The sequence below is a fragment of the Mesocricetus auratus genome, unplaced genomic scaffold (assembly GCF_017639785.1).
Source record: "Mesocricetus auratus isolate SY011 unplaced genomic scaffold, BCM_Maur_2.0 Super-Scaffold_6730, whole genome shotgun sequence".
Lineage (NCBI taxonomy): Eukaryota > Metazoa > Chordata > Mammalia > Rodentia > Cricetidae > Mesocricetus > Mesocricetus auratus.
The window spans coordinates 89956169-89982503 of record NW_024429184.1 but is presented as its reverse complement, the minus strand read 5'-3'; the positions used below and the strand labels follow the sequence as shown (position 1 = coordinate 89982503).

The following is a 26335-nucleotide window of genomic DNA, read 5'->3' as shown; positions in this document are numbered from 1 at the left end:
AAAGGAAATGTCTCTAATAGTCAAGTAAAGATGAAGGCTTCTGACAGGTTCTTTCCTGGTGATTCTCAGGTGTCCTTCCTGTGGCCTCTCCTTGATCAGTGAGGACTCTGGGCCATGCCAAGAAAGACAGTTTCCTTTGCTCCAGGTGTTGACTGCTTACTGCCCATATTGTGAAACTGAGGCATCATCTGTCTGAAGACATCAGTTCCTTCCTGTTTATCAAATCTAGAGCCTTTGCCTTTCTCAGCCTCTTGAATGTCCCCCTGGGAAATGCTAAAGCCACCATTACACGCCTTTGATTCTTCCTGACTTATAGCAATACTGTCATTCCTTGTCCAATGGCTTCTCAGATGGCATTCCTGCCTCTTTTCCAAGGCCACCACCACCATGATCTGCACTAGTTCCTGCCCTTTAGACCAGTGGCCTCTCAGAGACATTGAACAGTAGCTGTAGATGTTCTTGGTTCTCACACCTATGAAGATCTGCCACCCAGTGGACACTGGCATGGATGCTGATAAACATCCTACAGTGCACATGACACTCCTTAGCCCCCAAAGCAAGCCAAGAATGATCCCATCCCAGTATCCACAGTAAAAGGCTAAGCTTAAACTATTTTAGACAGATTCTCTGGCCTGGGTGTGCCCCCTGGTTATCTGAGGTCTTGTCCGTGTCACCTCTCACTTTAGGCTCAGTAGGGACACTATAAAGTTGGGGAAACAAACCATGGGAGATCTTCTGGCTGCTAGGATGGTTCTAGGTTATCCTAGTTAGCAGGATTGACTCCACTCTTGGGTATGCCATTATTGTGGTTGGGCCCTAATATCTTCCTATAGTCATAAGGAATTGGATGTAGACGTCTGGCCACTGATATGCATACACACACACACACACACACACATCATTTCTTCTGAATTTAGTGCTGAGATTGTTAATGAATGGTTAGCTACATTGCAGGCTCAGCTCACAGCTGGTTTCAGTGGGCTCCAGAGAAGGACTCAGTTGACCTGGGAACCCTTATTTGATGTAGTTGACTGACATTGAAGGCAAAGGTCTTGCCCTTTTCTAGAATGAGGTTCTTCCACCCAGCTTTCCAAACATCTTTGCTGGGCAAGAACGGAGGGAGCATCCTGGAGCGCAGAGTATGGGTGTGAATCAGAAGCCCATATGGATGGCACAAGTCATCACTTACCCAGCATATTCACGTGCTAGGTTTGCCATGACAGAGTGTCACAGGGGTTTTCCCTCACAGTTCTGCAAGCCTAGAGATTTTAAAGTCAAGGTGTCTGTAATCACGGTTGGTTGTTTCTTTCTCTCCTGTCTTCCCTTTGCCTATTTGTGTCCTGAATTACCATTTATAAGGACACAGTCATATTGAGTTAGAAATCACCCCCACTGCCCTTATTTTAACTCTATTACCTCTTTAAAGGTCCTATCTGTGGGTAGTCATACTATGAGGGCTTAAGACTTTAGCATATGATTTTTGAGGACTACCGTTCAACCATCACAGGTTGCATTTTATTGGAAGTAGAGGCAATTTTTATCATTTGCATGTGTGGGTGCATATGTTCAGATGTGTACACATCTGTGTGGAGGCCAGAGAATAACCTCCAGTGTTGTTTGTCCTGTGCTGTCTACATTGATTTTTGAGACAGAGTCTCTCACTGACATGGAGATCTCCACATGGGCTAGCCTAGCAAGCCAGTAAACCCCAGTATTCTGCCTCTTTCCATTCCCCAATGAATGGATTACACATACATACTACATGTCAAGATTTTTTTTTAAATGTGAGCTCTGAAAGATGGAACTGAGTTGTTTATGTGAAGAGGCAAACTGTTATACACACACATACACACACACACACACACTCATACACCTTACACATCTTGTTTAGGTGTGTTTGCTTACATGGATTTTCGATGCCTTCATGGCTTCTGCTTCAGCTCCAGTCTCCCAGGCTCCCGCCTTGAGTTCCTGGCTTGCTTCCCTGAGTGTTGGACAATGATTAGGAAGTGTGAGGAAAATAAACCCTTCATTCACAAGTTGCTTTTGGTCACTCTTTTATCACAACATATGGCAAGCCAGGGACAGGTGGTCAGGCTGCCCAAATGACAATCGAGTCATTGTACACAGAGAACAAGGCAGACCTCCTCAGCTTCCTTTGCGTCTGGGTACCTGGAGGTGGGGCGTGGGGGGCTGAAAACTGGGATTGTGGGTTTGTAGTGTAGGTAGAACTCATCTTCCCTGGAAGACCCAGGCTCACCTACTGTTTCTTTTCAGCGTGGTAGTCATGGGGTGGTTATTTCTGTGGCTACTCTAAGCTCTCTGAGAGCCAGGAAGTTGGGCTTTCCAGTATGCTTGGTGTGGAACCCAGCATAGAAAGCAAAACAAAAGCTGGGTGAGCTTGAAAGAAGTGAGTGAAGGGTGGAAGGCTGATCCCCTGCCTATCCAGATAACCAATGCTCAAGCAAGCCAGACAGCCCAGAGAAACAGACAGTTGACAACATGACCGCTGCTCACACCCCAAGCTGGGTTCATCGATCCTTAAAGGACTGTCATTTGGAGAAAAGATACTCTAAGAATAACTACAGGTAACTTTACTGTAGGGCATTGGGTGAGAGGATTCCAGCTGATTGCAGAGCTGGGTGGAGTTACTGTAGCCTTAGCTAGGGATGGGGCGGAGCTTGACTTAACTTCTGTTCCCACCAAGAAGCATTCTGGTCTAGCTGTCATTGAAGTGAATCATCAGGGCAAGCAACAAGCTCCTGGCAGGCTTTTTCAGATGTGTTAAAACTTGCTGGTGTTCCCGGAGTGTCTACAGAGGTTGTGTGTGGATACTGCTTTGAAACAAGGAAGGCTGAAGACCAGGCAAGGGGCGCCAGGGTTGCCCAGGTAGACTTTTGTCAACACCAGTCAGCCCAGCACTTTCCACTGGCACACATGCCTTGTTTGCCTTGATTCTTGAAGACAATTCCAGGTAAGAACAAAGACACCACTGTAAGTTTGCTATGTGGGTGTATGGCATCCATTGGCACAGAGTTTGATTTTGTCGTAATATTGTTTTCATACCGGTGGTGTTACTCTAGTACATACCAAGAGTTTTCTACTGTAAATGCTTCTGAGGGTTAACGATAGCCAGCCTATTTCTTCTTTGTGTGTAAAGGGTTGATAGACAAACTTGAAAGGGGCTGTGGCCCTGAACTCTAATCTGTTTCTGCTTTCTTCTCTGTCTTGATGGTTTAGAAAAACGTATAGTGTTCATCTCCCAAAAGGAACACAGGAAGGTTACTTTGGATATCTTTTAAATCTAATGAAAATGGTCACCACTTAAATTCTGTGGCCATTGTCCTCTGATATAAATCACTGGTTTGGACAGATAACTCAAAAACCTTCCTGTTGTGTGTTGAGTCCCTATTTCTATGATGTTTCACTGGAGAAGAGGGAGGTACCATCTGTCCTTGACGTCCAGGGAAATACCATCTTAGGTCAGGCAGTGGTTTACTTAGCAAGGATTCATGGTTTATATTCAAATCGTTAGATGGCGGTCCTTACTTCCCCTCAGGATTTGGCTTATGTAATTTATACTAACTGAATTTATAAATTTTGTTTCTGAGAGAATTAGAAGAAAGCCCAGAACACATGCTACTGAAATGTCCTTTTGTGTTTTGCCATCGTTTCTCATGTATGTTACTCATGTATTCAGATACTCGGCGTGATTAACATGTGATGTTTGTTTCTTTACCGTCTCATCTGATGATTCATAAACTGTTAGTTTAGTGGTGTATCCGTAAGCCTGGACTAAATGAGTGTGTGCCACACCTTCTATTAATGAGCCTGGTTACTTTCCATGGGCATTCTGATAGTGTTGCGAAGACAGCTAGGATCTAAAAGGAATGAAAACGGCTCAAAAAATGTGATGTAGTAAAAGCTGTAGTTGATCCTCATGTCTTTATTTCGCATTGAAAAGTGCATTGTCGACGTGCACTTGAATTAGGTTAGATTCTGGCAAGGGGGAGCAAATGACTGAACTTACCAAAGAAGAGGGACTTGAAAAGACAAGGTGAGCTTTTCCTCCCGTGCAAAGCTGAATACAGTGCTGGTGACATCAGGAAATGAGGAAGAGAAAGGCTTTTTATTTAATTAGACAAGAGATAAAAACAGTAGGATCTAGTGTCTTGGCTTTCTTAAGCATTTTCGACACCTCAAATTTGCATTTCTACTCAAAAGTCTTCATGGAATTGAGTATTGCAACTGAGTGTGGCAAGGTTTCCATGATCTTCTGCCCTTGAGTGGGAAAATCCTAGTCCAAAGGAGCTTTGTGGTGGCCTGAGATGCCAGGATTCCTGGTCTGTGAAGAGTAACTTTCTTGGGTATGAGGTATTGTTCGGGGATGGAGGACAGTGTTGATTTTCTACATTTCATTCCAAATGTTTTGTTTTATTCTCATTAGTCTACACCTGCTAGGATTCTAGTTTTCAAGCATAGCTATTTGCAGAGCCTTTCCTGGGTCAGGTAGAAATGGAGATGGCTACTTACGGATGATGTAATCTTTGTAATTAAGCAGAGGGCTTACTTAAACAGGGGCCACCTAGAGTCCCAGGTTTCTGAGGTCATTGACCTTGGAGCCCCAGCGGTAGCACATGCTCTTAGCTGTTTTCACAATCTATTTGGATCATGTCCCTGGTGGCTCAGAATTCTGCAGAAGACTACTTGGTGTGCTCTTGCCTCAGGAAATATTTGAGCTTCACTTGTACCTGATCTGGTTTGATTCTGAGGGGGGCACAGAGGGTAGGCAGGTCCCAGAAGCCATTCCATCCTTTAAACCAATGGTTCTCAACCTTCCTGATGCTGTGACCCTTCAATTCAGTTCGTTGACCCCCAATCATAGAATTACTTTGTTGTTACTTCATATCTCTAACTTTGCTACTGTTATGATTAGTAATTTAAGTATCTGATATGCAGGATATCCGATATTTAACCTCCAAAGGGGTTGTGACCCACAGGTTGAGAACCACTGCCTAGGCACAAATAACCATCCCCACCTGTGGTCCTGAAATATAAGGAGACCCTGTTTCCTACCTTTTTTTTTTTTTTTTTGGTACCACTCCTCTCTGCAGTGGTCACCAGAGATAAATCCAGCCAGCTAGGCATGGGATACAGTCAGGTATTCATAAACTGCCTTCTTGAAGCTTTGGTACCAGAAGGCTTAGAGTTCACCCACTGACTGACATGCCCTGGAAAACAAAGGATTGATTTTTCTTCTAGAAAATGGAAGAACCTGTGGATATTTCTGGAAAATCCCATGACGTGGCACCACCCCTCAGGCAGAGAACAGTGGGATTTCAGACCAAGTGAAAACTCGGACTTAACAGATTCAAGTGTAGTCAATGGCTTCCATAGAACTATCTAAAACGGCCTGCTCTCAGTGATGTAAGTCGTCTGACTCACCTGCTCTTACTCATGTGGCCTGCTGCAGGCAGAGAATCACATGCAATTATAAACAGCCTCTCTTGACCCCGGTCAGTGACTAGAAACCTTGTCACAGAATCGGAAGGCACGTGATCATGAATTCCTGGGCAGCGGCTGTCCTGAATCCCAGGGACGTGATCTTTGGAGTCTGTGCCAGTGTGGAGGTTTGAAACACTTAGCTCAGTTTAGCGGGAGGTAAGCTTCAGACTCAAGGAAGTCTGGCTGTGTAAGGAATCAGATGTGACAGGCTCCTAGAGCATTACTCTGCTCTGTGCTCTACCCTCTTTTGTTGTTGTTGTTGAGGCTTTCAGTAGAATGAGATCTGAGATCAATGAGTGGATGATTTATCTGCAATAGATTTGCTCTGTCTAGTGTTGTGTTTAAGTAACTAACTCATTGAATTCATGGCTTAAGCACTTGCCTTGCTTGCTGCTTAAAAATAATGTCTCTTCTCATTCTTTCAGCACTTCAGATGAATGGTAGCTGTCTCTTTAGCTTCGGAGGGATGCATTCCTTACACTTGCCGGCTTTTGTCGGGCTGGTATTTCCTTGATTTTCAGTTGGTTTGTGTAAGCAGTGCTGTGAAGGTGTAGCTCAAAGACTTGATCTGAAAGCCTAACCAGGATGCTGAGCCAGGTGGCCTGACATGGCCGCTGGTTTCAGTTAGTTAGGCTGCTTTCTGATTCTTTGTTGGTGGGAAATCCTGCAGCCTAAGCAGGGTAGTTCTGTTCCTAGAGGGCACTGCTTCTATGAAAGAAAAGAACTTAACTGCTGAAAAGACGACAAAAGCGGGTAGGGATGAGGGTTTGACACATTGGGAAGAGGGCAGAAGTGGGGAAGGAGAAGTCACAGGTCAAGGCCCTGTCACCTCCTGTTTGGAAGTGAGAGTCCCCCGAGATGATGCATTCATTCCTTCTTAGGACTAGCGCCAGGAAAACTGAATTCTGAGTGTGACGAGTGGCTTGGAGGTTTGATGACAAAGCTCCATGTAGCAGTACCCAGTTACAGAAAGATGGCTCAAAGCCCCACGGTGAGATGGAGAAGAGTGAATGAGGGGCCACCACCTCAGCATTCTGTCCAGCCTTCTCCGTCGCCTCCTAGGCTGGCCTAGTCTTGGGTCCTCCCGGAGTGACAATTAAGTTGCTATTTTGTTGTATTTATACACATCTATACTTAGCTTTGCTTATTTATTTTAGGGGAGGGAAGAAGTATGATCAGACAATAAAATAAAAAGCATTCCCCAAGATCCCAATTGAGAATGCCCTAGTTAGAGTCCCAGTGGTCTCCTGGCTGTAAGGTGAAGCACACTCAGTTATCTGACCAGTATGTACTGAGTCTCTTGGGGACCCCTCCCAGTACAGATGCTGGAGAGACCAAGAGCTCATTAGGGAAGGCCTACAGGGCCTTACCTCTCTGCCTGCAGGGAACCTTCAGCCTGCTGGGCCTGGTTAACCATAATAATCGAGTCCAGAGATCATATGATAGGGTTAGGAGCCATAAAGAAAGGCAGTCAAGGAAGGAAATGGCAATTGCATGAGTAGGTGTACTTTTCTAAGTGTTTGCGGTTTCTTCTGGTCCTGCTGTTGTCTAGTCTGGCCGATTGTGATTGGAATGGAAGTTGTGGCTGGCACTCGGTTTGCGGTAAGAAGCCTGCTCTAACGAATTTCTAAGCATCCTTCCCAGGGGAGCTGTATGACATCATTGTACCAGTGGAGGCGAATGGCCACTGACCTTAGAGCAAAACGGGAAAGGTATTTACTGGGAAAGCGAATTCCCTGTCACCAGGAATACTCAAGAATCCTCTCTTTGACATGGGAAACTAGAACCTCTCACGCATCTGTGGCAAAGCCTCGGGATGAAGTCAGTTATTCTGCCCCTCCTTCAAAGGGAGCATAGGTGACAGAGGTAAAGGATCAAAGTTGCATCTGGTTTGTTGATGGTCAGAGTGAAGGAAAAACGAGGACGTGACCACTCCTAGGTATGGCTGGAGAAGAAGGGTGTTGTTATAGATACGAGGGAGAGTTCAGCCACAGGCATGTGGAAAGGTCCAAACTGAACAGAGCCCTGAGAGGAATGGGCAGGGGGATGAGATCAGAGAGGGGCAAGAGAGGGAAGCAGGAGCCAAGAGCATAGGACCAAGAGAACATGCGACCGAAATGGAGGGTTTGTATAGGAAAGAGAAGCTGAGAGGGGGAAGTTAAAGCCCCTGAGCTGGAGAGGATTGGGGTAGAGAGCAGGGGTGAGGAGTCAAGGGACCAAGTGAGCCTGGACTGTGCAATAGGTTCCACAGTTTGTCCTGGGCCTCTGTGGGACCAGCACACAAGATTCTGGGCCTCGCAGTAGTGTTAGATGAAGTGGCCTCAGCCCTGTGTTTTTCTCTTAGGGTTAGGATCCCGTAAACAGCTGCTGAGTCTAGCTAGCCTGGTAAGTTGCTATTTTTCACCTATGGGATAAACGCTAGGAGAGAAACGAGTGTGCGTCCACATGTGGAGAAACAGTTCTGTTCTCTCTTGAGCGCTACATTCAGCACTGTTGGAAATAAAGGACGTTTTCCTCAGTTCTTTAAGAGGCAGCGACCACCATCTAAGTCTAAGCAGCATCAACAGGCTGGCAGTTCCTCAAAGCTGGCAACAAACACTACAGGGCTCGAGTGGTTCATAATCTTGTCACTGTTCGTGACATAGAGATGGTGACTTCTGGCTATTTTGAGTCACAAGTGTCAGGCAGAGCTGAAAGACAACCTGGGTTTTTTTTGTTTTTTGTTTTGGTTTTTCGAGACAGGGTTTCTCTGTAGCTTTGGAGGCTGTCCTGGAACTCACTTTGTAGACCAGGCTGGCCTCGAACTCACAGAGATCCGCCTGCCTCTGCCTCCCAAGTGCTGGGATTAAAGGCGTGTGCCACCACTGCCCGGCTCAACCTGGGCATTTTTTACTCCATAGGGCATACCCACTTTTCTCTTTGCTGTGTCATCCCAAGTCAAGGAAAACAAGCCAGTTCCTACTGAAAGGGGAAGGAGGAAAGGCCCATCCTCATCAAATAGATAACTGTTATTGCTCTTCATACACACTGGGAAGTCCCAGGAAGGCTCCCTGGGGCCAGCATCCCCCTTCATGTGGGAGTCCTCTCTTCTCTGCTGCTTTCCCCGGGAATGTGCTTCTGTTAACATAGTTTGTTCAGCATTGTTTGCTGGCTCTAATTGCCCCCTTCCTTCTAGGATGCAAACTCCACAAGATGTAGGGAGTTTCCTCTGTCTCTCTGCCCTGGGGTTCTAGACAGTGGACATGTTGTAGGTGCCCAGTGAGTAATGAATGAAGGGAGGGGAGGGCCGAGGAGGGGAGTCTGTTTCTGGCCTTCCTATGAGTATCCATAAGGACTTGATGATCCGGAGATGAGCTTGCTAGGGCCTGTGGTTTCTTCTGCGTTGTCAACACTGCACTGAAGGTGAGCTGTCTGTGGGTCACCTCGCTCCACCTTCAGACATGAGGGTAAAGGAATTGCCAGGGTGGCTCTCAGTACTTAGAGGTCAGAGGTAATTGCCAGCCTTTCCCATGTGCTTTTCGAAGGGTTGCAACTTGGCCCTAGGCCTTGTTCCAGGAAGAGATCTATCTGCCACAGTAACTTGGTGAAGCTCCTCATAGCTATTCCCTGGCATAGCCAGTGATTTATTCACTGCGGGTTTCCTACCTAATTGCCAATCTGGCTTCCAGTGTTCAACATGCTGCAGTTGCATGTTCTACTGTGGTTTTATTTATCCTTAATCCCTTATTGATTACTCTCTAAGGGTGAATTATCCTTCACTCTCAGCCTCTGGTCTATGGCTATTGGATTTCTTTGTTTCAGACATAACATCATAAAAACAAGCCTGAAATCCCCAGTGAAGGTGTTTGTGTGGATGGCTATCCAGTTTACTCCTGGATTAGAAACATTACATCCAGAATATGAATCTATAGGGCCCATGATACAAATAGGAGGTTTATCTCTCCCTCCCTCCACACACACCCTTATCCCTATTTCCTACAGTGCCAAGTATGACTTAGGACCAGCACCATACCCGCTAAAGCAGTTCCTTGTTCTGGACTCATTGTACGACTGGAACATGATACACACAGATGACCAAGGCAGGGCCACATTTGCAGAGAACTCCCAGAACAATGGAAGAGTAAATGGTTGCTGTACTGATCTCCTCCTGCCAATGGAGGTGGGCATGGGGCTAGGACATCTCAGAAACAATGGAGTTTGTCTTCAAGGGCATATGCAGGCCAGGTAGGATAGGGCATTTCTAGTAGAGAATGAAACATGGTGTGCTAAGAATTATTAGGAAGACTGTCCCATTTGGCTGAATTTATAGTGAAACACATGGAAGATGGTGTTGGAAGGCAGGCCATGCCAGAGCTGAGCAGATGGGACAGCAGGCAGTTCTAGTGCTGGGCAGACTGTATTTGCCACAAATTTGGATTTTATGTTGTGGGTTACAAAACCAGCAGAAGGAATGAACCCCACATCGTTAGCTTAGGAGGTGTGGATCAATAATCAGCCTCATTAACAAGTTGTAGAAGAGGTTGGGGTTTGAGGCTTACCCTTAGTTGGGTTATTACTGTTGTGATAAAATACCATGGCCCAAAACAAAAGGATTTATCTCCTCCTACATCTTGTAGTTCATCAAGAAGGGCAGTCAGTGCAGGAATGCAATGCAGGAGCTGATGCAGATATCATGGAGGATGCTTACTAACTTGCTTCCCATGACTTGCTCGGCCTGTTTTCATATAGCACCCAGGACCACCTGCCCAGGGGTGGCACCCATAGTAGTTTGGGCCCTCCCATATCAATCATTAATCAAGAAAATATCCCACAGACTTGCCCATGGGCCAGTCTGGTGGGGGCATTTACTCAATTAAGGTGTCCTCTTCCCAAATGACTCTAACTTGTGCCAAGTCAACAAAAACTAGTAAGGATGAGACTTTTATCCTTAAGGTATTTAATCAGTGGGATGGCTAGGAAGGCCCTTCTACATGCTCTGGGTCTCAGCTGGAGCATGATTAGACCTGGCTCTCACTTGATGTGATTTTGGAGGAGGGGATTTGCTTTGGGGGTCAAGTGGGCCCATCCAGGGAGACCCACAGGGTGAAAAGTGGTGGAAGATGAAGTCTAGGGGACATTGACATAAAACTTGAAAGTCCTTAGGTCTGAGTTCTTTCTAGAGAAAGGTCTGGCATCTAGACCAAGCTAGATAATCTTGAACTTATGACCCTGCTGCTTCCAGTGTGCATGTTGCACCACACCCTGTTTTATGGTCTTAGTTCCTGATAAGAGCCTATGTACTCTTGCTTGTCTGCCTGTACTCTTTCCTAAGACAGTTGTATTCAGATTTTCTTTGAAGACTCCTCATACCAGTAGAATTGATGACTTCAGGCCATCTCTCACTGGGACGGGAGACTGTAGTTTGAGCAGATCCCCAAGTGATTACTGTGTATACTCAAGTACTGGCAAGTCCCATGTCTCTACTATGGACATCGTTACTGATCATATAAAAGAGGAGGGATTTTCCCTCCTTCTTATGGTCTCCGTAGATTTCAGAATCTCCTCAAAATGATAAAACTATGTGATATATAGAATGTAAACCTAAATAGGGATACAATGTATAATGTTCCCTTTATATAGTCCATCTCTTACATTACATAGCTCATGGAGAATCAGGAGTGTGTTCACTCAAAGGAGACACAGTTCATGCCTTTGGGTCATCAATGGATGATTCAGTACAGCTGCCAGGTGCTGTCCTACTTGATAGAAAGCAGGGTCACATTGCCTACAGCATTCCAGCGTGCTATTTGCTCCCAAATGACACTGTAGGAAGAGAGGACATATCTCTGGTGATGCTTGCTGCTCCCACATGTGACACAAACTTGATAGAAGTGTTCTCTATGTTTAGTAATATCTCATTCCATGTCAGCTCAGCAGAAACACTCCTCCCTCAAATAGTAGTGTTTCCCTGGGACTTTTCCTTTTCAGTGTCTGGTCATATCTGTAACATGAAGCTTTGAGCTTGCTAGTGTGCATGTATTTGGACTTATACAATATGATACTATTGAAAACCCTGAGGTCCCACATATTAGAAAAGTGTAGAATATGAAGCAACTTGAAGATCATGAGATTTCTGTGGAAAATCGATGCTGTACTTCATTATACATAACAGATCTCAGATAAACATGTGAAAATTCTACATTTTAGCCACTTATGCAAGTTGCAATTTTTATAAATGTAAAACTCTGGGAAGAAGTTAACTTCTGATAATATGTGGCAAGAAGTCAACCCTCTACAGATTACATGTTGAGGACCCATTTTCTGTAGGGTTCCATGAAATATTGAGGAACCTAAGATACAAACAATGGGAATCAAGGTTTGTAGCCCTGAAAAAGAACACATGATGAAGAAAGGCACATGAGTCTTAGGAAGGGGGGGGGCTCAATAGGAATGACCATAGGGAATGCAGAGAATGGAGATGCCTGCTATTATGGGGTGGTTTGTTTGGAAGAGCTGATGACTGCATGGAGTGCAGACAAAGCGTATCTGTAGAGGTAAGGAGAGAAGTCCCCAGAATACATCTAAATCAGTGATGGATGTACTGGACCGAGTGTGCCAAAAGCTTGGAAAATGTTACACTGACACCGCTGGAAAACAAGGCTGATGTAGTTGTTGACAAATGGACTAAAGTAGACACTCTGCTTACTGTCTATTAGAAAGTCTAAAGTATAGAGCAAAAGTAAAAGAAGGAGCCCACCTTCTGGTTGTTAAATAGAGTAGATGTTTGATGGCAACTGCTATGGGAGAGAAGTACATTTTGTTCCTTGTATTATCCTATGATTGAGCTCTTTCTTCTTGAAGGTTCCATGGGCAGGGAGAAGTAGATGTATCCATAAAGCATGGTCATCTATCTGGTAGAAAACTTGCAGTGCTCAAGCATACATATTTATGAGAGAGAATCTGAATGACAACACAGTACCTCGAGTCTACACTAGGTTTTGGAGAAGTCTTTCAACATCCTCTCCCACCCAATACAAGTAATTTAAGGGAAGATTTTTTTAAAAATGCCTCTCAGGTTTCTATGAAATTTATCAAGGCCAAAACCAAAACCCAACTATCTTATAGATGAGTTGGGTACTGTGAACAATTCTTAGTGGATTTTCAGCTTTGTAGGTGTGGCAAGGGATCGTGCTATTGGTTAACCAAGACTTTTAGTGCAAGTGAGTACCCAGTCTCATGTCTTCTGTGAGCTTCTTTCTTGATAGTATATGGGCCCAGATTTAAATGTCAGCGCTTATCATATATTAACTGCCTAAATGGGAAAATATGTACCGTGGATACCCATCTCTGTAGAAAATGGGGGTTTATTGTGATGTAACCCTTTTTCTGTTGATTATAATGTAGTTATATTTCCCTCTCTCCAGTTCTGTTTTGAGTTTGCCACAGCACTCAAAATAATGGAGTGGTGAAGTGTGTGGTGGTTTGCTTGCTTATTAACAGACATGAAGAAAAAAGTACTAAAAAAAAGATCTAACAAATGGTCTTTCTGAGAGGCGAGGGGCTGCTTTTGATCCTTTGAAATATTAGGATTTCAGGGGTGGTCTTCTTGTTTTGATTTCATACCAGGCCAAATGTGATTGCAGGGTGGCATTAGAAGCACATTCTAATTGTGTCCCACAATCCCTTCTCTGTATTTTCAAAGGTCATAAAGCCCCAAGACCAAAACTATTTCTGTCAGTGTATCAGAAACTTTTGAGAGCAAAAGCCTATGAACAGACATGGAAGTGTTTCTGCTCCATATCTAGCACTCAGCTTATATTTTCTTTTTCTTTTTGTTTTGTTTTTTTGAGACAGGGTTTCTCTATGACTTCGGAGTCTGTCCTGGAACTAGCTCTTGTAGACCAGGCTGGTCTCCAACTCACAGAGATCCGCCTGCCTCTGCCTCCTTGAGTGCTGGGATTAAAGGTATGCACCACCAACGCCTGGCAGCTTATATTTTCATGTATGTAGCTGCACAGGTAATTAACATTCGATTGTGGGACATTTCCCAGCCTCCACTGGGGATGTTCAGTGATCACTCTGAGTATCACAGAGCCGAAATGAGCAAAAGGCGTTCTGTAACTGTTTGTCCCGCTCAGCTTCCTGTAAAGGCTGGCTTTAATAGCTACTACTCTTCTAAGGCTGCTATTGCAAGGTCCCAGGGCTGGGTACCTGCCCAAAGGTGTTTACCGCCTGGCTGTCCTGGAAGCCACCTGTCTGGAAGTATGAGCAGGGCTCTACCATGACTCCTTGCTGGCTTGCTGGCTGCAATTGACAGTCAGCAGAGGCATTCCCTGACAAAGGATGGTCCTCCTGTATCTCCCATCTGTGTGTGTCAGGTAAAAGCAAGCTATGCTTCAGGACTGACTTCCTGTTAGTTAGTAAAGGCTGGATTCCCCCAAGCAGTTCTGCCCTTTAGAACATACCCTCTTTAGGGATTCAACATTGCCCGTGTGGACTCTGCTTTGGCATTGAGTCCAGTGTCTTCCGCCCTGCTCAGCTCGACCTCCTTCTCAACAGGAAGGCTGAGGACCTTCCACGCATCTTCCACGGATCTTTTTCTTTTCCGCACTTGATTTTAGCACGGCTGTCTTTCTCTATGTGTGTTTCATGCTACTTTATTAATCAGGTGAGGGCAGGGTTACTTTAGAAAGGCAATGCATAATAAACTAACGAGCATGTATCATCGAGCATTTACTTTATGAAGTTCGACTTGATGTGATTTGTTGTTTCCTTTTCTAAACAGGCAGGCAGTGGATGAGCAGGTCTGATAACTCCGCATCCCACCAAACTCCCACAAGAACAAATTGACTGATGTGGTCATAGCTCAGGTTTTCCTCGTCCTGTTTCCTTTAGGACAGAGTTCCTGGAGACCTCTTACTGTTGAAAGGTGCTCCTAACTGTTCTGGCTTTAGACCGACAATTTGCTTTTGTTTTGTTTTGTTTTTAACCGGGCAGGTCCTGACTTGTCTTTACTAGGTACACTTCCCTCCTACCTCCACCCCACTGAGATAAACACAAAGTGGTGATGGCTGGTACATCATAATTGCAGTTAGTCCTTGTGGTTGCCCTTCTGATGACCCTTGTAAATGTGTGTAACATCAGATGGCCAGGGGAAGGCCACCCAGAGGCAGAGTCCTCGTCTCCACTAGAGATGAGGCTGTGTCTATCTCCTCCGTCTCCCATCCTCCTTCCACACAGTCGAATGAGCTCTTTGTACTGTCCAGAGGGAAAGATGAAGTTATGATGGGTCCCAGAATGGTCTGCCAGAAACACATATTATGAAGTGTTCTGAATTGGAAGATGTAGGATTGAGGTCCGGAAGTCCGTAGGTTAATAAACCCTCTGGGTCAGTGTTTCATGAGGGTTGAACAACCCTTCCACGGGGGTTGACTAAAACCATCAGAAAACACAGACATTTACATTATGATTAATAACAATAGCAAAATTACAGTTATGGAGTAACAACAAAATAATTTTATGGTTGGGGGTCACCACACTATGAGGAGCATTAATAAAGGTTCGCAGCTTTAGGAAGGTTGAGAACCACTGCACTAGGTGATTCTTGAGGCTGCCCAGCGTGAGACTCTTTGCGTCAAGAATTCCTCAGTCACCTCAACTGCGGCTGGTTCATATAGAATCTATATTGTCACTTTGTGATGTCTCTCTCCCTCTCCCTCTCCCTCTCCCTCTCCCTCTCCCTCTCCCTCTCCCTCTCCCTCTCCCTCTCCCTCTCCTCCCTCTCCCTCTCCCTCTCCCTCTCCCTCTCCCTCTCCCTCTCCCTCTCCCTCTCCCTCTCCCTCTCCCTCTCCCTCTCCCTCTCCCTCTCCCTCTCCCTCTCCCTCTCTCTCTCTCTCTCTCTCTCTCTCTCTCTCTGTGTGTATGTGTAGTGGAGGACCGGTGTACATACACAACTGCTGTGAGCTATCTCAGGAATGGATAACTTTTATTAGTGAAGCCCTCATCGTGTGCTTTGAAGTAGACAGTTTTGAGAAAGATTCGTGAAAGACAGAATGTGAGAGGAACAGCAGATTCCTTCCATGGAAGAATCCAATCTCACTGATGTCTGAATTTTCCATCGGATTCATATTCTTTGTGACACAAAATTTTTTTATACAAGCTTTCTTGTGTGACAACTTTGCGACCTTCTGTTTCCTAGTTAATCAACATCAGCAAACTTCCTTACTTCAGAGTAAAAAATATTGCTCAAATAGAAAACTGTACTGGTTTTCAAAGAACTTCTTGGAGGTAGTAATTTAGCATTCAGAGATAATAGGAAGTGTTAGGACCCTAGCCTAAGCTTCTCTAGCTTCTAAGGGACTCCGAGAAAGAACATGGCTGTCCTCTGGTGAGAGCTCATGTGTGATGTCACCTTCTCAGTGCAGGACAGCCTCTGTAGCACGTACTGCAGAAGGAACATTTAGAGCCGTTCCTCTGCAGCACTTGAGGAGCAAGCATGGCGAGGGAGTTTTATCTTCGCAGAACCATTTCTATTCTAGGAAACCCATTTCTTTTTTCGTATCTCTGAATGGATTTATTTCTGCATCTCACATTAGGCAGCAGGTCTGCCTAACGTCTCTAAAACCTCTCAGAATGTTCTCATGTTGTTTTTGAGGATGCAAACATGAGAGAGAGAGAGAGAGAGAGAGAGAGAGAGAGAGAGAGAGAGAGAGAGAGAGAGAGAGAGAGAGAGAGAGAGAGAGAGAGAGAGAGAGAGAGAGAGTTTCTCTGTGTAGTCCTGGCAGTCCTGGAGCTCTGTAGACCACACTGACCTCAAACTCACAGAGATCCACCTGCCTCTGCCACTGAGTGCTGGGATTAAAGGCGTGCACCACCACCCACCTCCAGACTTATATATTTTTTTTATAAACTTACCCTTTCAAATCTTGTCTAATCAGTTTGGAAGTCTTACATGTTCTCTCACAGGTTAACGGGTGTTAATTGCTCCCACCCTTAATTTTGTGTAGAAATAGTACTTTTGCTCTCTTTGACAGAGTAAATTTTTGGAGCCCCTAAAGAGATAATGAGGAAATTCTGTGTTTTGCCATGGTAATTAACCACCGGAAATGCTGTCCGGTGATGAAGTCTGCTACCCTGACATCTTTAACAGACTCTAAGAAGTGGGCCTTTTTACTCAGCATGGTCGCATACCTTTCTTAAAGCTCTTTTAGACTTTTTGTTCTGTTTTTGTGTGTTTGGGGTTGCTGTTGTTTGCTTGCTTGCTTGTTTTTTTGAGACAGCATCACTCTATGTAGCCCTGGCTGTTCTGCAACTTGCTATGTAGACCTGGCTGGCCTTGCCTTCCTAGTGCTGGAATTAAAGCTCTACATCACCCACTTAGACTTTACTTCCTGGTCTTAATGGTGTAAATATATTATTCCTTTGATACACATGGTGTACTTTTGTGCCTGCGTGCGTGCGTGCGTGCGTGCGTGCGTGCGTGCGTGCGTGCGTGCGTGCGTGCGTGCGTGTGTGTGTGTGTGTGTGTGTGTGTGTGTGTAGGTTGGGGGTAATAGTTTCTCCATAAGTTAGAGGAGGAGGACATCAGATCCCCTAGAACTGGAGTTACAGTCCGAGTTGAGTCCTGGAAACTAAACACAGTCCTCTGGCGAGTAGAAAACACCAATAACCATTGAGCTATCTCTCCAGTACCAGTCCCTGTCCCCGCCCCCTCCCCCATACACAGGTAGTGCTTCTAACTTTAAGTTTTCTAGTTGCTGCCATCTAGGTGAAGGGACCACATGCAGATTGATCACATGTTTATATTCCTGAGTCGTGACACATATATGACACTTAGTGCAGCAAGATAACACTCTTTATATAGTTGGAAGTATTTCCACAGCAGTTTTGTGTCCTTCTGCCATAGTGACAATAGAGACTGTTTCAATCTTGTATCAAAGAACAAGTGACTGTCAACCTTGTTACAGAATAATTCTAATGGCTATATACAGTATTTTGTGAATGCATGCCTGTGTAGCACATTGTGTATAATTTAAGTATGTGTTTATTAAGTGTGTGTCCATAATTGTCTCCAGCTTAAGTAAAATCTCTTTGTTGTTGTTTCCTTTGTTTCAAAGATTTATTTATTTTTATTTTACATGTGTGAGTATTTTGCCTCCATCTATGCCTATGCACCATGTGTGTGCAGTGCCCACAGAAGCCAGAAGAGACATCAGATCATCTGGAACTGGAGTTACAGATGGTTGTGAGTGTGCTGGAAAGTTAATCTTTGGCTTCCTTGGGTGGCGCTATCAGAGATGGCACTGCACACTCAGAGGTACACTGGGCAAAATGTGGGTTTGGGAAATAGAATGAAGTTCAGAATATGGCCTCACATTTCCTTCATGAATTAGGCATGCAGGAATCATGCGTGGGTGTGTATGTGTCTGTAACTGTTCCCTGAAGACTCCGTATGTATATATGTGCTTGTATGTGTGTCTTACTTACTCTGGCTTCTCCCAAGGAGGGGAAGTGTCAGCCTCTGCTTGCCTCAGTCTCCTTCCCTCCCCCTTGGTGTCCACCACAGGCCTTTTGTACACGCTGAACACTCAGTGTCTCTTTGGAATAATTTCCAAACACAACTAAGCTTTTGTCTCCGCTTGTGGCCTGGTGATTAGTTGTCTCTCTTTAGTTCCATTCATGCGTTAAAAGCATTTTAACAACAACAACAAAAAGAAATTCTGCATATAGGAGAAATACCTAGTAGAGTTGCTGCTGATGGAGACAGCTACACACCTCCATTTCGTTTGACAACGGCATGCATGTTCTGGTAACTCCCAGTGCTGCTTCAGCTGCCTTCCGGGATAGTGTTGACCTTGCAGAAGAGAGGCAGATATTGGTCTTGAGCAAGTTGCCCCCTAATGAGCACTCCTAGCACTGATAGTCCTGACAAGTTCAATGAGGGGTGTCAGTACATTTGATAGACAGCCACAAGTGCAGGGACCTCTGGCTATCACGGGTTTCCATGACCCAGGTTTGGGACCCCAAAGGACTGATTGTAGATGGCAAGGTCCCTTATAGGGAGGGAGGAGGTCACAGTCAGGGGTTTCAAGACAGTGACTAAAAACGGTCTTGAATGCACTAAATCACTAATTACTTGCTCCAACAATAAAATTATACCCAAAGTTTTGTTTTTAAGAGTATTTTGAGGGCAGCTTCCCAGTTTATGCCCAAGGCATCAAGTTTCAGTGTCCCTTTACATCTGTTTAGGAGCAACATAGGAATGAATTTGAGTGTAATGTGACCCACCCTTCTCATATTTGTTAAAATCGTGTATAAGAGCCACGTACTGCCAACAACAGTGGCAAGTGGCAAATTGCAATATATACTTCACCTCTGTTTGCTCAGACTTAAAGACTGCATGTACACAACATTCTTTAAAAGTTCCTCATGGTTGTGTATTTAAGGTCATTTTCTAGGTTTAAAAGAAATGTGAGGGCTGTTTGGGCTAGTGAGGTCTCTGGTCACTGGAGTGTATCGTAACTGAGCCATATGTGTAACTGTAACTGGCATTTTCGTGACTTTTTTTTTTTTTGCACTAGTGAAAGTGACACTTGCTTATAACAGGGAATTTAGGAAAACAACAAACAACAAAAAACAACCATAAAGAAAGAAAGAAAGGAAGGAAGAAGGGAAGGAAGGAAGAAAAATATAAATCATATGCCTGGTATCTAAAGCAAATGAGTATTAACATTTTTGTGAGGTTTTTTTTCCTCTCAATTACGTATATGTGTTTTAAAATAGGCACATTTTTAGATGATGCTTAATTAATCCTTAATAGTATATCATGTTTTCTCTCGTTTTAAAATGTTTTTGAAAATATGGTTTTAATTGCTTATAATATTCTGTTTCCATGATTGTAACATAATTTATTTAATTGCTTCCCTAATTGGGTAGAGTGTGCTTCTAATATTTTCTTATTCTGTACTAAGCTTAAATGAGCCTCTGGGGTGTGTATTTGCCGATACCTCGGTGCCGTTGGGATCAGTCACCAGGGGTAGATTTGAATCAAAGGGCGTCAGCTCCTGGGATGCTCTTTGATACTTCTGCCATGGTCTGCTCCAGGAAACTTGCGATAATTTGTCTGTCGGGTAACAGCATTAAACATGCTTCTAAAAACATGTTAGCTCTCACCAGGATTTACATGGTTTGTTACAACAACTTGAATCCAGTGTTGTTGCATGCTCTCGTGTGTTTTATTTTTTGTCACACTTTCTAGGTATTTTCCCCCTACACTGAAGTGTTTTGTAAGTGTGATCTCTTTATTGAGGCTCTAAACAAGTAAGTGACACTGATGGTAAACATGGGATAGAACAAGAAAGGGGCTTTCCAGTGACACTCTCTGGGGTGGGGAAGTCCTAGTGTGCCGGGTAACCAAAACAAAATGACACGTGGCACCGTGGCGTGTACTGCAGTCATTAACCCTCTGTGCTTTGTTAGTGGGGAACAAAGCCGTCCCCTCCTTTCTAGTGTCCACTGTGTCACCCAGAGCCTTCCTTTCCCAGCAAAGGATGACAACTTCCTGCAAGTTATGGACCATTCCCAGGGTTCTGGTGTTCAGGCATAATGGCTGACGGAGCCATAGCTGGCAGACAAGGCAGTGACTTGTAAACCTGTCTCCCACTCCGGGTGTAACTTGCCTTGAGTATGTGGCCTGTTAAAGGCAGCCCCTGCCTGCCCTGCCCCCTGAAAAATATGCGGTCCTCAGTAAGGGCTATTTATTCTGATAAAAATGAGTAAAGAATGGGTGCGAAAGAATGCGACTCGTGAGTTGAGTGGAGCTGGTCAGGTCGTGCCCCACCGCCAACGTGCCGTGACTGGATGTCCTTGTTCAGCATGTCCTGGAGGACTGAGCAACAGGGAACACACAGACAGGCCAATGCTCACCTCTTTGTGGGCAGTGATCTCGGAAACGGGATCTTTGCCTCTGGTGATGCGGGTGAAGATGTGGTCCCCAAGAAGGATTTACATGTCTTAACGATTTGAATCCACTTGCGGTCCCCGCAGACCCGAAGGCCCTCCACTTGATGCCATCCACACAGAGGCTCAAGAGCCAGTCTCTTGGTGCAGAGGCCCAGGATTCTCAGTGCTGGGCTCCGTGTTGAGCCTGGGAGAGATGACTGCTGATAAACCTCTCTTTAGGAAGTTTGACAAAATCAGAGTAGACTTCGAGCAAGATCTTTGCTGTGCCTACTCATGAGTGAACAGGAGTACTTTTCAGTGACACCTGGTAGCTCTGTTCTCCATTTCAGCATCCCTGTGGGCTCGTTACTGATCTTTCTGTCACTCCTTGTGTGTCTCATGTCTGTCAGGTAAAGTGATTTTACCTTCTGATTTTTTTTTTTTGCCTCAGATATCTTCTTCTGTGCACAAATGAGGCTTGTGCTTATCAGCGAATAGCTTTGAGTCAGTTCTCTTCTTGACTTAGTGTATCCTCTGCAACATGAGAGGGCACCTGCCATCCTTTCAGTTGGCACATTTTGTTGTTTTCCCAAAGCAGACATTTGGTTGTAGGGGCCAGTCTAAACTTTCAGGTGTCTTAAAGTCACACTAAATCATTGGGGTTCTCTGGTGGCAGTTCTGACTCCCTTACCTGACACTTACTAACAAACTTAACCACCATGCGTCACTGCAGACATGGAGCAGAAAGGTTCCCTGCTCCTAAAACACATGCATTCCAGGCTGACCTCGAACTTGCTATGTACTCAAGGATAATCTTAAGCTTCTGATTCTCTTGCTTCCATGTTCTTGAATGCTTGGTAAGATCACAGATGTGCACTGCATTGCCAGCTTGTGCAGTGTTGGGAATCGAACTGGGGCTTTGTGCACACTACACAAGCCTTCTGCCAAGGGAGCTCATCTCCGCCCCCTTCCTTCTGATCCTTGACACCTGTGTTGAGACCATTCTCATGCTAGGTGGTGAGGCCTCCCCAGTGCCTCCTGCTTTGTGTCTTGTAAGGAGCCTGCTCACAGATATGTAAGCAACCTTACTGTTAAGACAGTGATGTGGCTACACAGATTCATTGGACACTCGCTCTTGGTCAAGCACTGTTCTCATTTTTAGTCTTCCAAGTGGCTTCCTTATAAAGTACTGCTGTACTCCCTATTGCATACGTGGTAGGATTACGGTATAGAGTAATTACATTGAGTTCCTTGGGGTTAACCAGCAATGATGAGGAGGGCAAGGTTTAAGTCCGGGAGGGATGCCTGCCTCTTCATAGTGTGAATCCAGGTTGTCTGCTGTCCCTGAGCTCTTTAGATTATAGCAGAGTTAGGCCTTTGAAAATGCAAACCCAACTGAACACATGAATGGTTATCTCCTGGGATAGTCAATCAGTGGAGACTCTTGGTTCTAAGGTGAAGCAATGCTGCCAGATGCTAAGTGATCCTGGCTTATTTGAGGTCAGAGACAAGAACCTGGCTTCTTGGTCAACTTGGTCCTAGTCATTGCTATATTTCTCTTTGTTCCAAGCAGGTGGAGCAGAGACAGGGCCTTCTGTGTCTGAGGCTTATCTCCTCACATATGCACATAGTAAATAGGGATGGTTTTAATCCTAGTATCAATTTCTTGGGCTCCTTAGAAGGGGCCAACAGGAGGGAGTTGCCTTTTGTCAATAAAATAGAAAGCTTCCCTAGGGGAAGGAACATCTAACTAGATCGGGCCACTTTGTTTCAAAGGTTTGCAGAATATTTCTTCTCTTCCAGTACACAGGGGCCTGCCAGGGTTCACAGCTCAATTAACACCAGCCCTGAGCTGAACTAAGTACCAGACACCAGAGCAGTAGCTAAGAACCAGGAATGGCTTGTTTTGAATACAGTGGCTAGCCTGAGCATCTTACCCAGGTGCCGTGGGTATGAATAACAAGGAAGCATGAATACCTATCGAGCTGTGGTTGGCACACCCAGTTCAAACTATGTGGCAAATAGGCATCAACTCAGTCAACGGTCAGCACACGTGGGAATAGAAAGAAGCAACCAGAGAACCCCAGACGTCTCCTTAGATAGCAACGGAAAGAAGTACTGTTTACAGGGGCACTGTGCTGACTGTTTTTGGTCTATGATTGCCCCATAACCCTGTGAGTTAGGAATTGCCATCCCACATCATTCATGAGTGGCCCAAAGTTGAGTGTCATTAAACCCCAGCAGAAAGGGAAGGGACGCACCCAGAGCCATAGTTACTGTTTTCCCCGGCCTTGGAATTGTACCATGCTCACCTTTAGCCAGCTCCAGCCCCTGGACCTTTAGCTCTTATAATGCCGACTGTGTACCCGGAAGTTCCTTGGTCAATATTTCATAGGGTCTGTTACACCTTGAGCACTCCAGTCAGTCCATGAGCAGGCGTGCCTTCCTTGTTACAGAAACCCCACCCACAAACCCAAACTCTGTGTGTGTGTGTGTGTGTGTGTGTGTGTGTGTGTGTGTGTGTGTGTGTGTGTGTGGTTATTCAGGGAATACAACCCAAGGTAAATAAATCACTGTGGGAAGAATGTGAATGTTCTATTAAGGTGAGGCTCAGCTACTTAACTCTTTGTAGTTAGTTACATAGTAGCCAGCAATTGTGATAGCAGAGGGACATAAAATCTAAAGACACAGCAGAGTATATGGTACTGTGTGTAATGTGGGGTTATGTATGAGAGCTTACACTCACTTATATGCTACACCAGAAGCCTGTTCTCAAGACTGAATTTAGGCATGGAAGGCTTCTAGAGCAGTAGATTGGTGACTAGAAGAAAGGAAATAAAGTCTACTCCTGGAAAATGTTCTTTTCAAATACCACTTAGAACATTGGTTTTTTAAGCCTGCTTCCTGCATCAGGCGCCCCCTGCACCTGAGAATTTTCTAGAAATGTAACTAATGAGGTCTCTCCTCAGGCTAGCTGAGTTTGGCTTTGGCCTTGGAGCCCAGCAATCTGTATTTTAACCACCCTCTCCTCTCAGAGAATCTGATAGGCTAAGGAGCATTACTGGCCAGAAAGGCTTTTTTTTTTTTTTTTTTTTTTTTTTTGGTTTTTCGAGACAGGGTTTCTCTGTATTGTTTTGGAGGCTGTGCTGGAACTCGCTCTGCAGACAGTCTGGCCTCAAACTCACAGAGATCCACCTGCCTCTGCCTCCCAAGTGCTGGGATTAAAGGCGTGCGCCACCAATGCCCGGCTAGAAAGGCAAATTTGATCCACACCGCAGACTAGAGACCTCGAAGGGAAGGTATGTGCTTGGGGCCCTGTGCATGCGGTATGTGCAAGCTGTTTTCTGAAGCAGTGTCCTGGTAAGAAGTAGATTTATCTAGTTAAATGTTCCTTCCCTAAGGCAAGCTTTCTATTTTACGAACAAAGATAAGATTGATGAATATCTTTTTCTGATAGTAATAGTTTATAGACCTTTGATTTGTGTGTGTGTTGGGAGTGGGGAATGTGTGTGGGCAGATGCCCGGGTTTGTGGATGCAATTGCCCCCTTCAGGTGTGTGTAGGGATGAGAGGACCACATTGTCTTCCTCAGTTTGCTTTTTGACTTTTATTAGTAGTATTATGGTATAATTCTATTAATATTATTAATAATGCATATTATTGTTATTATTAGGAGGGTATTTGGTTATGCTGGCTAACCAGCGAGCTGAGAAAGATCTGTCTCTGCTACCCAGATGTACTCTGGGTGCTAGGGATTTGAACTCAGGTCCTCATGCTTGCACAACAAACCCTTCACCCACTGAAGCATCTCCCAGCCCTGTGCCTTGTGTGTTGTATCTTGACTATAGTCTTCTTACAGCTAGCCTTTTATGAAGGGTTCATGACATACACTTATTGTTGGAGATACCAGATAGGAATTATTGTATTCTTAGCATCTTGAAGTATTCTGTAATCTTTGGGAATACCCTTGAAGTTGTAAACTAAGGCTTAATTGTTGTTGGGATAGCCACTTAAGGATAGCTGTGTTGTATGTTTGGGGTGGGGGTCTTTCTAAGACCAGGTCTCTCGCCATTATCAGGCCTCAAACTTCTTGTAAATTCTAGGGGTTTTGTTAGTGCATCACTCTGGCCAGCTGAAGAACATCTCCCTCAAGCTGGTTTGAAGCTGGCACAGGCACAATAGAGTGATGGCCATAAAGCAGCAGGTGTTGATAAAGTAAAACCAGGAAGGTGACTATGTAAGAGAAGTTTTGTGTTTTCTGGGTTCTAGAGAGTAACAGAGAAGAAATCCCAGGATACAGGTTGTGTGTGTGTGTGTGTGTGTGTGTGTGTGTGTCTGTGTCTGTGTCTGTGTGTGTAAGAGAGAGAGACAGACAGGGAGGGAGGGAAATGTGTGGAAGGATGCCTGTGGAGATCGAAAGATATCTTTGCACATCAGCTTTCTCCGTCCACCCTTATGTGGGTACCAGGGATTGAACTCGGGTCCTTAGACTTGCACAGCAGTGCTTTACCTGCTGAGCCAGCCATCTGACTGTCCCCACCCCAATGTTTCAAGAATAAAAACTTGACTAATTTTGAGCCTTTGGGTTAGAAACACTGGAGAATAACTCGGTACTCTCAGTAGACTGTGTGCGTTAGGTACTTTTCGCCACGTAGCTTGCTGGAGGAGCCAGCTTCTCAAGGAAAAGGCCTTGTAGTATGCCTAGGGACTGTAGTCAGGAAACTGAACGTCTAATTTATAGACTTTGTTCAAGAATCTATCTTTGGGGAACTATTGAATTTTCTAGGCTTCACTCTTTAGTTTTGAAGTGTTGGTTTATTTTATCTATCATGGTTTAGGTGAATAATCATTGTTTTATCTACACTAGAAGTAAGATATTTTACCCACATGGTAGAAATGGGAATATGAATAGGCTGTAAATTTAACATTTTCTTGATAGGATTTTATTTGTGGGAACAAGTAAAGTAGTATTCTCTCTGAAAATAATAATATTATTATATTAATCCTAATAATCTCTCAGAAGATCTGTCAAAAGTCTGAAAGTGATGACAGCTTTAATTGTTTTGAGTTGGTTATTGGGAAGATCATCTTTAAAGTTAGAACACTGGTTTCTTTGTGTTGCTGTGTTATTTCATTTGGGCTCTGTTTGACAGGAACATTTATCAAAATACGCTGCATAGTGTTTGGACTTAAATATGAGCTGGGGCATTACCTGCTGCTTGCATTTTCACTCTGCATTGCTGCTTTTGTTTGCGTGTTTGTTTTTAATGAAAAAGTATAGTACCGTTAAATCTGAGCTGTTTCTTTGCAGTGACCCATACGTGAAGCTATCATTGTATGTAGCGGATGAGAATAGAGAACTTGCTTTGGTTCAGACAAAGACAATTAAAAAGGTAGGTTGGCCAACGTTTATGAAATCTAAGTCATAATTTAACCAATTACTTTTTATGTTTTGGCTTTGTAGAAGTTTATCTTTTAAGAATAAGATAGCAATATTTTTAAGTATTACGTCTAAAAATTGCCCAAAACTTTTCCGTGTTTTACCTGAGTTATCTGTATAAAGGTTTTCTTTTCCCTTATAACACATATAATTAAACAAATAAGTTATTCTGGTTAACTTAATGATTTAAAGTTTATTTAATAAAACAGATGGTGGACTTGGCAGGCAAAAGAGGAATGGTTTGATTTGTGAAATAACTGGACCTGAGGAAGCAAAATGCTTAGTCATATGAAAATACACGGAATGTATTCATAATAAAGTTACACATGTATACGTGTGTCTTTTCCTATTGTTTATGTGTGTTGTGCATATTCATGTGAAGACAAAACTCAAGTGTCTTCCTTAATCATTCGTCCCCTGTATTTTGAGGCAGGGTCTGTCACTAAACTGGATCTTGCTAACTTAAGTAAAT

General features: G+C 44.3%; 1 protein-coding gene across 5 annotated transcripts in view; it reads left to right on the top strand.

Annotated features, from left to right (window-relative positions):
* Nedd4l (NEDD4 like E3 ubiquitin protein ligase) overlaps positions 1 to 26335 on the top strand; it is a 319440-nt gene that overhangs the window by 155181 nt on the left and 137924 nt on the right. For 4 of the 5 annotated variants that reach the window (XM_040741708.1, XM_040741707.1, XM_040741706.1 and 1 more), the window contains one exon: positions 25735 to 25816. In XM_040741708.1, the coding sequence (XP_040597642.1) occupies positions 25735 to 25816 (82 nt within the window). Of the gene's footprint in view, positions 1 to 2732; positions 2975 to 25734; positions 25817 to 26335 lie in introns of those variants that run through there. The other variant, XM_040741711.1, reaches the window with a different exon arrangement.